We start from the raw sequence: 15,146 nt of genomic DNA on the forward strand, positions 1-15,146 counted from the left end.
GTTATTTTGCTAAATCTGTTAAGTTGTAGTCACTTTGCTAAATTTCTTGTACAGATGTGGCACAGTGAATCAAATCACAATGAACCAAAATCATTTCCTTTTTTTTTGCTCTTCATGTTTGTTTCAAGTGGAAATAACTGATCTGAAGTAGGGTCAAAGGGTTTACTGACACATTAAAGCCATGTGCATTGTGTTTCCCTGCCTGTGACTGTCCACTGCAGGTGGTTACAGGACCTGATGTATATTTAGTAGAGTTGAGTGAGTGGTGGAGGGTGTCAGCGGGAGGGGGCTTGGGGCAGGATTAGGAACTGTAGTCTATAAAGCCTGCGCCTTCACTCCTGCCTCCTCTGAGAAGTAGAGAGTAAAGGAAGAGCAGCCCTCTCTGGTCTTTCTCCTTTTCCTTTTCCCTTGGTCGGTGCCACCTGTCTGACTGGTCCCTCTGGCAACATGTCCCACAATGACCATCCAACCGCGGACCCCACGAAGATGGGGCTCGGACGGTCCATTGCTGTTCTGACGTCAGGAGGAGACGCCCAAGGTAGGCAGAGGACGAGCCTCCACTGCTTAATCACTTCTGTATTTTTTTTTTTTTTAAACTGTCAAACATAAAGTGAGTCTCAGCAAAGCAGGACAAGCTGTGTGGGACAGCATCTTCCCTGCTGTTGCGTCTCTGAGTGCAACGCTGGATCCAAACAGCTGCAGAAACACTGCTCTCTCTTCACTCTCAAAGTATCATGTTAATGCTCTGACTGCATGACATCCTAAGCAAGCGCATGGTACATTTTTTCCACAATGTAAGAGCAGCCCAGTTTAAGGCTCAGCTGTCGAGAATGACGGATGAAAACCACATTTGAAATCATGTGCAGTTTCCTAATGCACAAAACCCTTACACTCTCATAGATGTTGCTGTGTTGCTGATGAAGACAATGTCAACAAATCAAGTTTTTTCCAAGAGTTCTTTAAGATATCATTCAAACAAGTTGTTTTTCTCTCCAAATTAATTAGGCAATTAACATTTATAACTTATTTAAAATTAAGCTTCTATTGACAATGAATCCATCAACTCCACTTCGGCACAGCATGTTGATGTCTCATCTGCATCTCGTATCCCTGTCCCATCTTTTCCTCCGAGCCTGACTCTCTTTGTATAGGCTTTATGTACCCCTTTCTCCCCCTTGCATTCCCCTATTTCACCTTTGGGGCTAATTTTAGTGGCTGTGACCTTTTTGTGGTATGGAGGAGAGAAACGCCCACCATCCACAGCTGCTGTCTGGTGAAACAAGAGCTGCAAGAACTGCCAGCCTGCCACAACACAAACGTACACTGTGGCCTTTCGTGTGCCACACGGCCAAGGGCGAGATGGTACACAAGACGTGCCGTCCCATAATCCTCAGCTCCAGCCCCTCTCCCTATGGGTATTTTTGTCTCATCTGATTCCAAAGTGCGGGTCACTTAAAGGTTAAGATGGGTGTAAAAAGCCGTGATGTAAGACATGACACTGACATTGTCTCGTGATTCAGTCGCGATATCAGATTTTTATTATCACACGATTATCGCGCCCAAATAATCACGATAACAATATTATCGAGTATTTGCTATTGGTGAAATTCAATTCTTTATTACGTTTATTGTGTGTTTTGCATCTTAATATTCATAAACACGTATGGAGAGGTGGAGATAAACAATAACTCTATTAAAGCTTATGAAAAACAATATGAAAACTTTGTGGATTGTGAGGCTGGAACAGGATTAAGAGATAAACAAGATCCACATGACCTATCACCTGACATCATGACATCATCAGGAGTGTATTATCAACATGTTATCAATATCAGATTTTTTAAATACCCTGGGGATCATCGTATCATAATACCCTTACTTGTATTATGTGCAAATGCATCAATCAGTCATCACAGACGATGCTATGTGTGTGTCTCAGGTATGAACGCCGCTGTGAGAGCCACAGTCAGAGTTGGTCTTTACACTGGAGCCAAAGTCTACTTTGTCCATGAGGTATGTGTTGGTACAAGCTGCATTACTCAGATAATGTCAAGATATTGAAAATAAATACTAAGGCTGTCTTAGGTTGGTGTATTATCAGAGTATTTTGTTGCAGCACAAGCCTAAACCAGAGCATTTAAACATAACTGTATCTATATCACAGTGTATGTTATGATGTGCTGCAGGGCTACCAGGGCCTGGTGGACGGAGGGGACAACATCCGCCCCGCCACATGGGAGAGCGTGTCCATGATGCTTCAGCTGGTGAGTGATGTGCAGCAGCCGAATAAACAAACACACACCCACAAACACATGATATGGGACAGAACTGTGGTTTTTTTTTTTTGATACTTTTTATTTAGTATTTTCAGAGATGAACAAGTTGACAACAGACTGTCAAGACAATAAAACAAAAACACAAACGAAAACATGGTGGCTCCTCAGTTGAAATACCTATATATAATGTCCAGTGTCTTTACTTGTTAGTGTGTAGCGTCCTCAATTGTTTTGATAAAAGCAGTCCATTTCTCCCATTTCCTGGAAAAGGTTGCACCTCTAGATCGGAGAGAGAAAGTCATCTTTTCCATTAAACACATTTCCTTCACTTTGTCCATCCATTGGTTAATGCTTGGAGATTCTGTTTTATACCAGCATTTTGTTATAACTTTTTTACAAGCCATCAACAGTATTTTACACAGATACCAGTCATTTTTAAGAACCACATTTTCATTTAGGACACAGAAATAGAGGACCGTCACATTGTTAGGGATTGTGTATCCCAGGATCTTTGCCACAGTAGTACTAACATGACCCCAGAAGGTTTGAATTTTTGGGCATAGCCAAAATATATGGGAATGATCTGCGTTCATGTTTCCGCACTGCCTCCAGCACTGTTCTTGTGATTGAGAGAATTTGCTTTTATAAGAGGTGTAATGAAAAAACGAAACAAGTTCTTCCAGCCAAATATTCTCCACTTCTTTGAACTTGTAGATGAATGCTGTGCACTCCACATAGAACGCCATTCCTCCTCTGATATTTCTATATTTAGTTCTTTCTCCCATTTTGCTTTAATGTATCCTGTGTTGATCCCATTCTGTTTCTGAAGGCCTTGATATATTTTAGATATTATTTTTTTATTCTTCTTTTTATAGGCTTCAGTTAGAGTATCTATCACTGTATTGCCCTCTCTGGACAATGTTGGTTTGATTCTTTTATCGAAAAAATCTCTAATTTGCAGGTAACAAAAAAAATCTTTGTTTTCCAGCCCAAATTCTTTTTGTAACTCACTGAAACTTTTTAAGAGCCCTCTATGAGTTATTGTGCATACTGCTGTGATGCCTCTGTCCCACCATCGCCTGAATCCAGCATCACTGATTCCTGGTTCGAATCTGGGATCTAGAGCAGGCCAAATTAATAATTTGATGTCTCCCTCCATATTGTATTCTTTTACCATCTTGTTCCATATTGTCAATGTTTGTTTAATAATTTCATTTTTGCTTTGTCGAGCCAATTTGTTTCCCATGTCCCCTAATATTGCCTGAATCTGGAAACTTTCCATCTGGGCCTCTATGTCTTTCCATCTTGCCTGATATAGAGGGCAGCATGTAGAAACCAGGAACTTTACTTGAGCTGCGTAAAAGTATTGTTTCAGATTAGGCAAGGACAGCCCCCCCTCTTCTTTTGGTAATTGAAGTGTCTTATACCTGACCCTCGGTCTCTTACCGGCCCAGATAAATCTAGATATAAGTTTATCCCACTGTCTGAATTGTGTTTCTGGAATCATCTGTGGGATGGATTGGAAAAGATATAACAGTCTCAGTACCACATTCATTTTTATTACCTCGATTCGTGTCTCAAAGTCCATGTTAAAAGCAGACCACAGCCCGATATCTGTCTTGATATTATTGTTAATGTTTTTATAATTAATTTCAAATGTTTTAATGTGGTCTCTTGCCAATACCACACCCAGGTATTTAATTACTTTCGAATTCCATTTTATTTTATATTTTTCTCTAATTTCTCGGCCTGGGGAATAATTTAGTGTAAGAATTTGTGTTTTTGCTATGTTTAATTTATAGCCTGAGTATTTGCTGTAATCTTCTAATATCGACATCAAATTAGGAAATGTTCTATCTGGGTCTTGAAGAGCCACAATAACATCATCAGCGAAGAGCCCTATCTGATGCTCCTGCTGTCCTATATGGATTCCCAGAACTGTGTTTTTAAAGGCTGAGTTCACCCAAACTATAAATAAAACCAAACTAAAACTATAGATTTTTCACTTTACTTTTTTGATGTTTAGGCCCTATATATAGTTTTTATATCTAAACAGAAATAAAGGTTTCAATCAAAAATGATGAGAATGACTTAAAGAGAACAGTGAAACAATCATTAGGTAGACATATTGAAGAGTTCAAGACGGTTCTCAACTTCTCCCACAGGATTTCTCAAAGCTGCCAATTACCTCATTGTCCACAGAACATATTTGTAAACAGATGCCAGCTATGGCTTATTCACAGTAACAGAAAACATATACCAACACATAAGTAAGAGATCTGATATTTCATAATCTGGGCTCTTTGAACTTTAGTGCCCTTTCCAGTTCAGAGTTTCCTCCAGGTGTTATGAGCTCTGATAACATGAGAAACTGTTTTCTGAGTGATGAAATTAAATGGCCGGCCTGGTCCTGTGACTGAGGGATGATGGAGATGCAATAACAGCTTTGTCATCTCTGTCTAAATAAAGCGGCCTGGCAATGAAGAAAACATGACACGCTAAGATTCATGATGTGTGTAAAAGCGAGCAATGGGATGGGCATGGGCCATCTAGGATATCACCTTCAAAGTGCCTGTTTGATGTGATGTAACCTCACTTGTTGTGCCTTCAAAGCATCTTAATGATGCCACACTGCTGCCCTGATGCCAGTTTCTCTATAGGGATCTGTATTTAAGGAGTTAAATGTCAGTGATGACAGAAATATTGTATTTTTTTCTCCTTCACTGCCAGATAATGTTTGTATAACTGTGATGAAAACTGCCTCTTCTCTTCTCCTCTTGTGTCAGGGAGGCACAGTTATCGGCAGTGCCCGCTGCAAGGACTTCAGGGAGAGGGAGGGTCGAATGAAGGCTGCCCTCAACCTGGTGAAGCTGGGCATCACCAACCTGTGTGTGATCGGAGGTGACGGCAGTCTGACGGGAGCCAACCAGTTCAGGACTGAGTGGAGCGGACTGCTGACTGACCTGGTCAAAGCTGGTAAAGAGAAAAAAACAAAGTGCTGTGTCTGTCAAGATGTCTTGTTTCCTGGTCCATCACTAAAAGACAGACTGATGAATATGAAGATTGTGCTGTGACATTTTGTCTTTTCATTTGGACAACTTGTTGAGAAGAGAAGATAACTCATTACCATTACCAAAATGTATTGTTAAAGGGATAGTTCAACATTTTGGCAAATTGGCCCATTGCCATAATCCCTATAGTCATAGCAGTAGGTTTGTTACCTTTCATTGTCGGGGGAAGCTATTTCCAGAACGGCGGAGCAGAGCCGCGAGCTGCTCAGAGCTACGGAGTCTCATGGGATTTCTTGGTTTCCCTCATCAAATTCATCAAATACACAATCCAACAACTCCAAAACGCTCTGGTGGGCAAGTTGTGACCTGCACATTCACCACGCTATGAGATAATAACAGAACGTTATGAGACAGAGTTGTTTTAGAGGTAAAATCATGCAAGTTGCATTTTTTCAGTAAGCAGTCTCTGCATTTGCCTCTAAAACAACTCTGTCTCGTAACGTTACATTATTATCTCATAGCGTGGTGAATGTGCAGGTCACAACTTGTCCACCAGAGCGTTTTGGAGTTGCTGGATTGTGTATTTGATGAGTTTGATGAGGGAAACCAAAAAATCCCATTAGCCTCCGTAGCGTAGCTCTGAGCAGCTCGCGACTCTGCTCGATCCTACTGCTAAAACTATAGGGATTATGGCAATGGGCCAATTTGCCAAAATGTTGGACTATCCCTTTAAAGAAGTTTATATTAAACATATTACTTCAAACTATGCTCGGTTAGGAGCGCCAGAGCTTATTTTTGTCATGCCTCAAAGAAAAGAAGGGAAAAAAATTGTAAATAACAAAAAACACAATGTTTAAAGGAGTGTAAAACTAGATATAAAACATCTGTTTCTAAATGTCCTGTAGGTAAGATTACACAGGAAGAAGCCAGTAAATCTTCCCACCTCAACATTGTCGGCATGGTCGGCTCTATCGACAATGACTTCTGTGGCACTGACATGACCATCGGCACCGACTCCGCCCTGCACCGCATCATCGAGGTGGTGGACGCCATCACCACAACAGCACAGAGGTCAGATATCACTCTACAACCAGGTCATAGTCACAGAAAATAAAAGGAGACAGGTAGAAGTCAATATACAGCTTCATTGATTTATACATTTATAGTCTGTATGAGATTGTACACGCAGAATATGCGGTTGTGTAAATAAATATTAATAAAGAGATATTTTTTGGTTTTTCAATCTCATGCAAAATGGAGAATCTTTATTAGTTTGCTCCTTCCTTACCTGTAATTTATGTTTCTCCACAGCCACCAGAGGACATTCATCCTGGAGGTGATGGGCAGACACTGTGGGTCAGTACCTGGTACATTTGTGACTGTGTGTGTACTGTATGTAGCCTACGATACAATACATCTTCATCTATTTGAATATATTTTTTATAATATTGCTAAGTTTAATTCTAGTCCTTATTTGTTTGTTGAAATCAGACCCTTTTCTTATGCTATAATGAGCAAAGCAGCAAGAACAGAAAAATAAATGCAACATGGTGAGTGAGAAGGTTAACTGGTCTTCAGGAGAGAGGCTGATTAGATGGGATGACTGAAGAGAGGTTCAGCTGAAGGTGCTGTTCCTTATAGCCAAGGTCCACCCAGAGCATGGCGTCCAGGTGGTGTATAATATATATGTAAGGAGTGCCAGTACTGTTTGTGACACACTGAAGTTTTATCCACATGACTAAAAACACTGCATCAAAGGCTGCAGAGAGGTCCAGTAAGATGAGAGCCAAGGAGTGCGCTGCGCCTCTCGGTGGCCTTATTGCCTCTGTCATAGACAACAGAGCTGTTAAAGCCTGACTGATCTGGATCAAGGGGTTCCTCCCATGAGACCTGGTTGAAAACTGCCCTTACAGCACGCTTGAGCAGGGTCAAGCGAGGGCAGCTGAGAAGAGGAGTTACCCGAGCCTGTCTGAATGCGGTAGAGCATTTATCCAATGTGTTATTGCTGGCACATTGTAGGAGACATGTCTTGCAGGATGTTTAAGGAAACATGTAATAGGACGACCACCTGTGAGAAGATGTGTCCTTGACCCAAGGAGATTGGAGAGACACGTGTTATGACTACTATATGTTACACCATATGTTTTAGTGTCTTGGTTGGAGTCTTGCAGTGGGCTAACAGTGAGGGAGGTGGAAAGCTATTGATCAGAGGAGGCAGAGAAAGCCATAGGAGGCAACGGTGGAAACTGATGGCCGCGACCTTTACAGTAAAGAAGGAAGCAAAGATATCGACTGAGAGATTTGTGTCTGGTCGGGATGACAGAGGACTGGGTGCAGTTTTAAAGGGATTGTTCAACATTTTGGCACATTGGCCCATTGCCATAATCCCTATAGTCATACCAGCTGGTTCGTTACCTTTATTTGTCGGCGCCAGCTATTTTTAGAACGGTGGAGCAGAGCCGCGAGCTGCTCAGAGCTACAGAGGCTCATGGGATTTCTTGGTCACAACTTGTCCACCAGATCGTTTTGGAGTTGTTGGATTGTGTATTTGATGAGTTTGATTAGGGAAACCAAGAAATCCCATTAACCTTCGTAGCATAGCTCTGAGCAGCTCACGGCTCTGCTCCTCCGCTTCAAAAATAGCTTGCACCGACAATTAAAGATAACGAACCTACTGCTAAAACTATATGGATTATGGCAATAGGCCAATTTGCCAAAATGTTGAACTATCCCTCTAAAGTGGAGAATGTGTCTTGGCTGCAGGTACCTGGCCCTGGTGACAGCTCTGTCCTGCGGTGCCGACTGGGTGTTTATTCCAGAGATGCCACCAGATGACGGCTGGGAGGACCACCTGTGCAGGAGGCTGGCCAACGTATGTGTGTCTCAATCTGCAGATGGAGATGCCTGCTGCCATCAACACCTCTCTACACATGTCAATCAGAGTGCACTATTGTGTTTTTTTTCTTTTCTTTCAAATTTCCATTGATCACTCTTTCAGCAAAGGGCCCGAGGTTCCCGTCTGAATGTGATCATCGTGGCTGAGGGTGCGATGGCTAGAGACGGAAAACCAATTTCATCTGAGGAGATTAAAAAGGCGAGCCCCCTTCTTGATATCACTGAATACAAATCAGTGAAATCCACAGACAATATCACAGGCTGACTTTTTGATTGCTTTATTTCCCCTCAGTTGGTGACTGACAGACTCGGCTTCGATACTCGCACCACTATCCTCGGGCATGTCCAGAGAGGTGGCACGCCCTCCGCCTTCGACAGAATCCTGGTGAGTGTTTCATATAGAAACACAACAGAGTAGGTACATTTGTAACTCCCTTTCTCCTCACACAAGCTTGTTGACGGTCTGTGTGTCTGTGTGTTGTCCAGGGCAGCAGGATGGGTGTCGAGGCTGTGATGGCGCTGCTGGAGGCCACCCCAGACACTCCCGCCTGTGTGGTCAGTCTCTCTGGAAACCAGGCGGTCAGACTGCCGCTCATGGAGTGCGTGCAAGTGGTACGTTAAAACATTTCCCATCCGTGTTTCATTTTCATGTGTTGCTCTACTTACCCGCTGACATTACAGTAAAGGGCTCCTCTTCATCTGTCTCCCTCTCACAGTCTTCATCACTCTCTTTCCTTTACAGACCAAAGATGTGACTGCTGCCATGGCTGAGGGCAGATTTGAGGATGCAATCAAGCTCAGGGGAAAGTGCGTGTTTTCATTTTTGGTTTAATGGAGTATAATATTGCATACGTATTCACTGAGTATTCACTGACTGTATTTTTAATAGAGGGAGAAGGTGTAGGTGCAAGTTTATTTAAGTGGCAACTGATCTGTTTTTGATAAAAAACACACCAGACTCAAAAAAAATGTACTCTCACAGCAGAGTTTTTTTTTTTTTTTTTTAATATACAGTATAAATAATGAAATATGTCTGGCAGGGATCACTGAAGGAAATCCAACCCACAGAGTCGTAGTTAAAGCTCTGACTGGCCAGACTCCTGCTAAACAAATAGCCAAAAGTAGCTGTTGCTCTGTGGGTAAGAAGCCCATTCATTTTCAGACAGTTGCACTTTTATACATCATCTCTAAGGTAAAGTGATGTAAATATTAAATCAACAAACCAAACCAACCCAAACCAAACAAGTTGTATTTAAATCTTCTAAAGTACATTTTTAGTACCTTTCAATTACTATTATATAATTACTCATTCATGTTTAATGACATCACAAGTTATTACATCTGATTTACAATAAGTTTGTTTATTTGGGCCAGAGCAATAAAGTGTTATTAAGTCTACAGTTTGTTATTAACTGATATTGAAACTGTTTAAAAGTTTCAAATTTTTTCACTGATACACTTGAGGCTCCATACAACCACAGTCTCAGTGCATTTGACTGATGCTGCAGCACAGAACATGCAGCACATACAGCGCTGTGTTTATGAATTTGCAGGAGTTTTGAGAACAACTGGAACACGTACAAACTGCTGGCTCACATCAACCCCCCAGATACTAAGGTGAGGACCATCCATTTTTTTCTGAACAACATTTTTAACTTAACAAATGACTGGAGTTGTCCTATATTTAGACCAACAACAGACTCTTCGACAATGTCTTTCTTTTACAGAGTAACATCAACGTGGCCGTCATGAACATCGGAGCTCCATGCGCTGGCATGAACGCTGCAGTGCGTGCAGCAGTCAGGATGGGCATCATCCAGGGTCACAACATGTTGGCTGTCCATGACGGCTTTGACGGTCTGGCTCACGGACAGGTTAACACAGATTTTTCCCCAGCATGTTAAGATTTAATGATGTTTTAGAATAAGTTATAAAAGTTATGTTTTTGTCAGCTGGAGCCACAGAATCCAGGAGAAAAATGTTTCATTGTTTACATTTCTCACTTCCCCAGAAACTGGACCAACTTCATGTCAGATTTCACACTGACAGTTGAATGAGCTATTAGCTTGCTAACTATCAAACTGATAACCAGCCACTGAAACGGGAATATCATCCAGTGCAAAACGAGCCCATAGGTTGTTTGTCCAGACAACAGACAGACAAACATGGCCAAAAACATAATAACAATACAACTAATAACTGTAGTATTATTATAAGAAATTATGGTAACAACCATAATATTATAGGCATTATTAGTATTAATGGTTAGTGGTGTGTTATTTCCATTCATTGCAGGTTGAGCCCATTAACTGGACAACAGTTAGTGGCTGGACTGGAAAGGGAGGCTCAGTGCTGGGCACCAAGAGGTAAAGCCTTTTAGCTGATCGTCGTCATTGTTCTGCATTACAGAAAATAAAAAGCTGCTCTTGTCAGAAGTTTCACTACAAAGCTGTTCACTGATATTTGTCTTTGTCCAATAAAGAACTCTGCCAGCTAAAATACTGGAGGAAATCAGCCAGAACATCGCCAAGTTCAACATCCATGCTCTGGTGATCATTGGTGGATTTGAGGTAAAACAGTAGAGCTGTTCCTCTCCTTTAACACCAGAGGTCATGTGTAAATGTTGCTTGACCTTTCTCTCAGACTCAAGAATGGCTTCACCTGTAATATGAAAGCTTGACAGTACATTACATCTTCCCTCTATCTATGCACCACTACAGGCCTTTGTTGGAGGTTTGGAGCTGGTTCAGGCCAGACAAAAATATGAGGAGATGTGCATTCCCATGGTGGTTATCCCCGCCACCGTTTCCAACAACGTCCCTGGCTCCGACTTCAGCGTCGGCGCTGACACGGCCCTCAACACCATCACCTCGGTCAGTGCCAAGATTCAGTGGTAACATAGATACACACACATTTGTAAAACAGGAGCTAAACACATCTGGTGTGTTTTTTTCTGCAGACCTGTGACAGGATCAAGCAGTCAGCAGCAGGAACCAAACGTCGCGTGTTTATCGTTGAGACAATGGGCGGATACTGCGGCTACCTGGCCACCATGGCCGGTCTGGCTGCTGGGGCTGATGCTGCCTACATCTATGAAGACAAATTCAACATTAAAGATCTGGAGGTGAGTTAATCATGCAAGAGCAGGTCCTATTTGTGCAACATTAAAATTAGGTCATGGTTTGATTGTTCTTGATTATGTTAAAATCTTAGTGGGATCACCAGGTGAAGAGAAATGTGTTGTGAGAATATGAACTGTGGATTTCGTCTACAGGTGAATGTAGAGCATCTTGTGGCAAAGATGAAGACAACAGTGAAGAGAGGTTTGATTCTCAGGTGGGTTTTTGTCCACACATGGCCCAGGCATACAGTTGATCTGAACTGAGCTACACTGCCCAATAAAGGCAAAACAAAGAGGTAGATCGCATATTCGGTAAAAAACTGAGTCAAGATATAGTATGCTGCTGTAGAAGCGGTAATACAGGGGGAATCATGGAAATTTCATAGGAACAACATAACAAAGGCAAGAAGCAAACCACACTCTGGCTAATTAAAGCTAACTGATGAGATTTCTGCCGCTTCACCCGGTTGGTTCTTTGCTAAGGTGCTGGAGGCATCAAAAGTGTCCAAACTGAAGAAAGAGATCTCCACACACTTAGATCTATGCAATCTCACTTTGCATAGATCTTTTAATAAAGTGAGATTGCATAGATCTAAGTGTGTGGAGATCTCTTTCTTCAGTTTGGATACCTTAAGATAAAAAAGATAAACAAACTTAAAAAACACAATAGTTAAAGGTCATTCATGTACGATTTTAGATTTATGTTGCTACTCAAAATCTATACTTAGGCCTATAAACTAATTATTTCAAGTGAAATAGTTCAAACGTACAAGAGAAATAAAGATATTTTTCAAAATAAAGCATTGATATCAATAATTTAATGTTTTTTTTTAATATATATTTTTATGTAATGTCTATGACAGTGATGGATACTAAAAAGACCCTGACATGGCGATCTGTGGTTAAAAAAATAATGTTAATGATGTCACTGATGACAGTTTAAGGATCTGTCACTGTTCTTTCTGCAACAGGAATGAGAGCTGTAACGCCAACTACACCACTGACTTCATCTTCAACCTGTACTCAGAGGAGGGCAAAGGCGTCTTCGACTGCCGCAAGAATGTTCTGGGACACATGCAGCAGGTGGGTTAATGTGATGAAGGGTATAACCAGTCCAAATAACTGCTAATTGATTTTCTCATAGTTTTTTTCCCTGTTATATCACAATAGCTGATAAACATGCCTGTCTGTTATCTGCAGGGTGGCACCCCAACGCCCTTCGACAGAAACTTTGGCACAAAAATGGGCGCCAAGTCTGTTCTGTGGCTGACTGAGAAACTCAAGGACTGCTATAGGCATGGTATGTTGACATAAAATCAGACGCTCCTGCTGCACATTTTTGACAATATATAATAATACCAACATGCTTGATGTATTTCATATGCTACTAATGCTACACTTAAAGCAGTTAGGCTAAGACATAAGTTTTTCCTTTTGGTACATAGCCAGCGTTAGCATCAGCAGCTGTTAGTCTAGAAGTAACATTGTGAATTTAGTATTTAACTTCCTTTACTCTCCAGGAACTGTCTCCAGCAGTGAAAGCAACACCAATATTAACTCTTTTATTTCACTTGTATCACTTCTTGTCTTCTGCTAGCCCTGGGCTGGCCAGCCCGTCTTGTCACTTTCCAATACCGAGTCACTGTGGTGTCCAGTATATTGAAGAGTTAGCACCGATCAGAGGACATATTATAACCTGTATTGTAAAGACTATGATGGCTGAAGCAATCACCACCTGCCCCTGACAAAGAACTGGGTAGCAGAGAAAACCTACAGATATTCCCAAAAATTAGAAGGATGCCTGTGCACAGCGACAGTCGAGGTGCCGATAGTGTGGCGAAAGAATACAATGGTTAGAAAAAGGGTCTTTGATTTATTTCAGAGCAACACATTTGGCATTTCACATGTGGCTTCTTCAGGCTATACAGATATTCCCTTTAAACTTCACATTTCAGAGGGAAATATTGTTGTATTGACTCTGCTACATTTATCTGACAGTTTTAGTAACTAGTTACTTTACAAATTACGATTTTACATGTATGTTATCAGCTTAAATTATATTATATTATATTATATTATATTATATATTTTTGTACCCAGTTTGATGTAGTTAACATTTCTCAAACTAAAATGCAGTCCCCACCAACAAATATAACAACTAACCAATAATATACACACATAAAGTTGGAATAATTTGGTTTTCAGACACATTTCTCTTTTTATTCCTATTTATACACATCAGTAATCACTTTGCAATGATTACATAGGCTACTGAGTCCCAGTTACCAGTTTTGATAATATACAGTTTATCTATCAAGAATAATCATTTCATGAGAAGAGGTAGGCTATATAAATATCTTATGCTAACTTTATGGGCAACAACCTTCACAGGGCATATACTTTTCTGGTACTCTTGATACCTCAACATTGATTTACGCTGTTGTCTTGATCCTACTTTATTAAATCTGAGTGGTTGATGGTCGTGGGCTTTACATAGTGTTTTAACTGAGCATTTTCACTTCTTGTGACCTTTAGGTCGTATCTTTGCAAACACACCCGACTCTGCCTGTGTGCTGGGCATGAGGAAGAGGGCGCTCACCTTCCAGCCACTTGCTGAACTGAAGGCAGACACAGATTTTGAGTAAGACACATGTTTCCCATATAACACAGTGTACTATAGAAGTAACAAGTGTAATGGCGAACTTTAACTGATCTCCCTGTCTGCTGCAGTCACCGCATCCCAAAGTCACAGTGGTGGCTGAAGATTAGGCCCATCATGAAAATCCTGGCCAAGTACGACATCAAACTAGACACATCCGAACACACCGACATGGAGCACGTGATCAAGAAGAGGACTGCTCTTGGAAAATAGAATCCACATGCCTTACTAAAAGAGCTGCTGTTTTACTTTCTTATCCTGAATGTGTGCCTCTTTATGATTTTCAGTGTTTTGTGGCACTTCCAACTCTCCAAAACCTCCTGTGAATGAACTTTCAAAAAGATTTTAACAGATTAAAGATATCTTTCAAATATGGCACATTGTTTGTGATTTATGTTAAATGTTAAATTTGAAAGATAGAAATGATGTAAAGCTCTAGGAGGATCGTATTATTAACTTATATTCTCATTCTGGATATCAGTATTGCTCAAGTCCATTAAAGTGAAGCTCACAGTGTATTTAGTTGGGAACTTGTTAAACCTGTCACTTCAGTACATATAAAACATTGTCTTTGTTGATTTTCAGTCATCCATGACAGCTAAAGGGAACAGATCAAACACACCACTGTATGCGATTGCAAATACATTTTTAAGTCAGTGAATCATAATATTCTACATTTATAAACATGTTTTTATTTATCCCACAGGGAGCATTAACTGTGGAGCCATTGCATTTACTTTACTGGGCATATTGTCAGTGTATTTGCCCATTTTTCATGTGGCTTATCAGATAGAAATGGGGTGTCACTGAAGATTTAGTGGCATATCCTCACTTTATTCTTGATGGTAAAAACCTTTACACTGACATGACACTATATAACAGAAGATCATATAGAGTGTACTGTACATTTTATTGTCTGTTTTAAAAATCCTCAGTATGATTCAGTTTTAGAATAAAAGTCAATGAACTGATCTGTCTTCACTCTAAACACATCAATAAAACACAGGAACTGATCTGCATAATGTGCCCTAGCTTAAAAATGCTTTATTAGTAATACAAATCTTACCAGCAGAATAATTTCCAATACAAATTATACTTTAAAACTGAGCAAAACATCTCAGCGTTTGAGTATAACCAAAGATACTCTAACCGTCTTTGGTATAACACAGTAATGAATGGAACAG

General features: G+C 40.7%; 1 protein-coding gene across 1 annotated transcript; it reads left to right on the forward strand.

The window, feature by feature from the left end:
• The first annotated feature begins 288 nt into the window (after nucleotides 1-288).
• Nucleotides 289-14,678, forward strand: pfkma (phosphofructokinase, muscle a). Its single transcript, XM_083975398.1, has 22 exons — nucleotides 289-538; nucleotides 1,940-2,013; nucleotides 2,187-2,264; nucleotides 5,063-5,252; nucleotides 6,193-6,358; nucleotides 6,599-6,643; nucleotides 8,051-8,159; nucleotides 8,286-8,381; nucleotides 8,475-8,567; nucleotides 8,669-8,794; nucleotides 8,925-8,989; nucleotides 9,736-9,799; nucleotides 9,910-10,056; nucleotides 10,478-10,548; nucleotides 10,665-10,752; nucleotides 10,903-11,055; nucleotides 11,142-11,306; nucleotides 11,457-11,518; nucleotides 12,275-12,386; nucleotides 12,504-12,603; nucleotides 13,839-13,944; nucleotides 14,034-14,678. The coding sequence occupies exons 1-22, from the start codon at nucleotides 448-450 to the stop codon at nucleotides 14,173-14,175; spliced, it is 2,343 nt and encodes a 780-aa protein (XP_083831524.1). The 5' UTR covers nucleotides 289-447; the 3' UTR covers nucleotides 14,176-14,678.
• The last annotated feature ends 468 nt before the right edge of the window (nucleotides 14,679-15,146 follow it).

This window comes from Trachurus trachurus (genome assembly GCF_905171665.1).
Source record: "Trachurus trachurus genome assembly, chromosome: 7".
Taxonomy (NCBI): domain Eukaryota; kingdom Metazoa; phylum Chordata; class Actinopteri; order Carangiformes; family Carangidae; genus Trachurus; species Trachurus trachurus.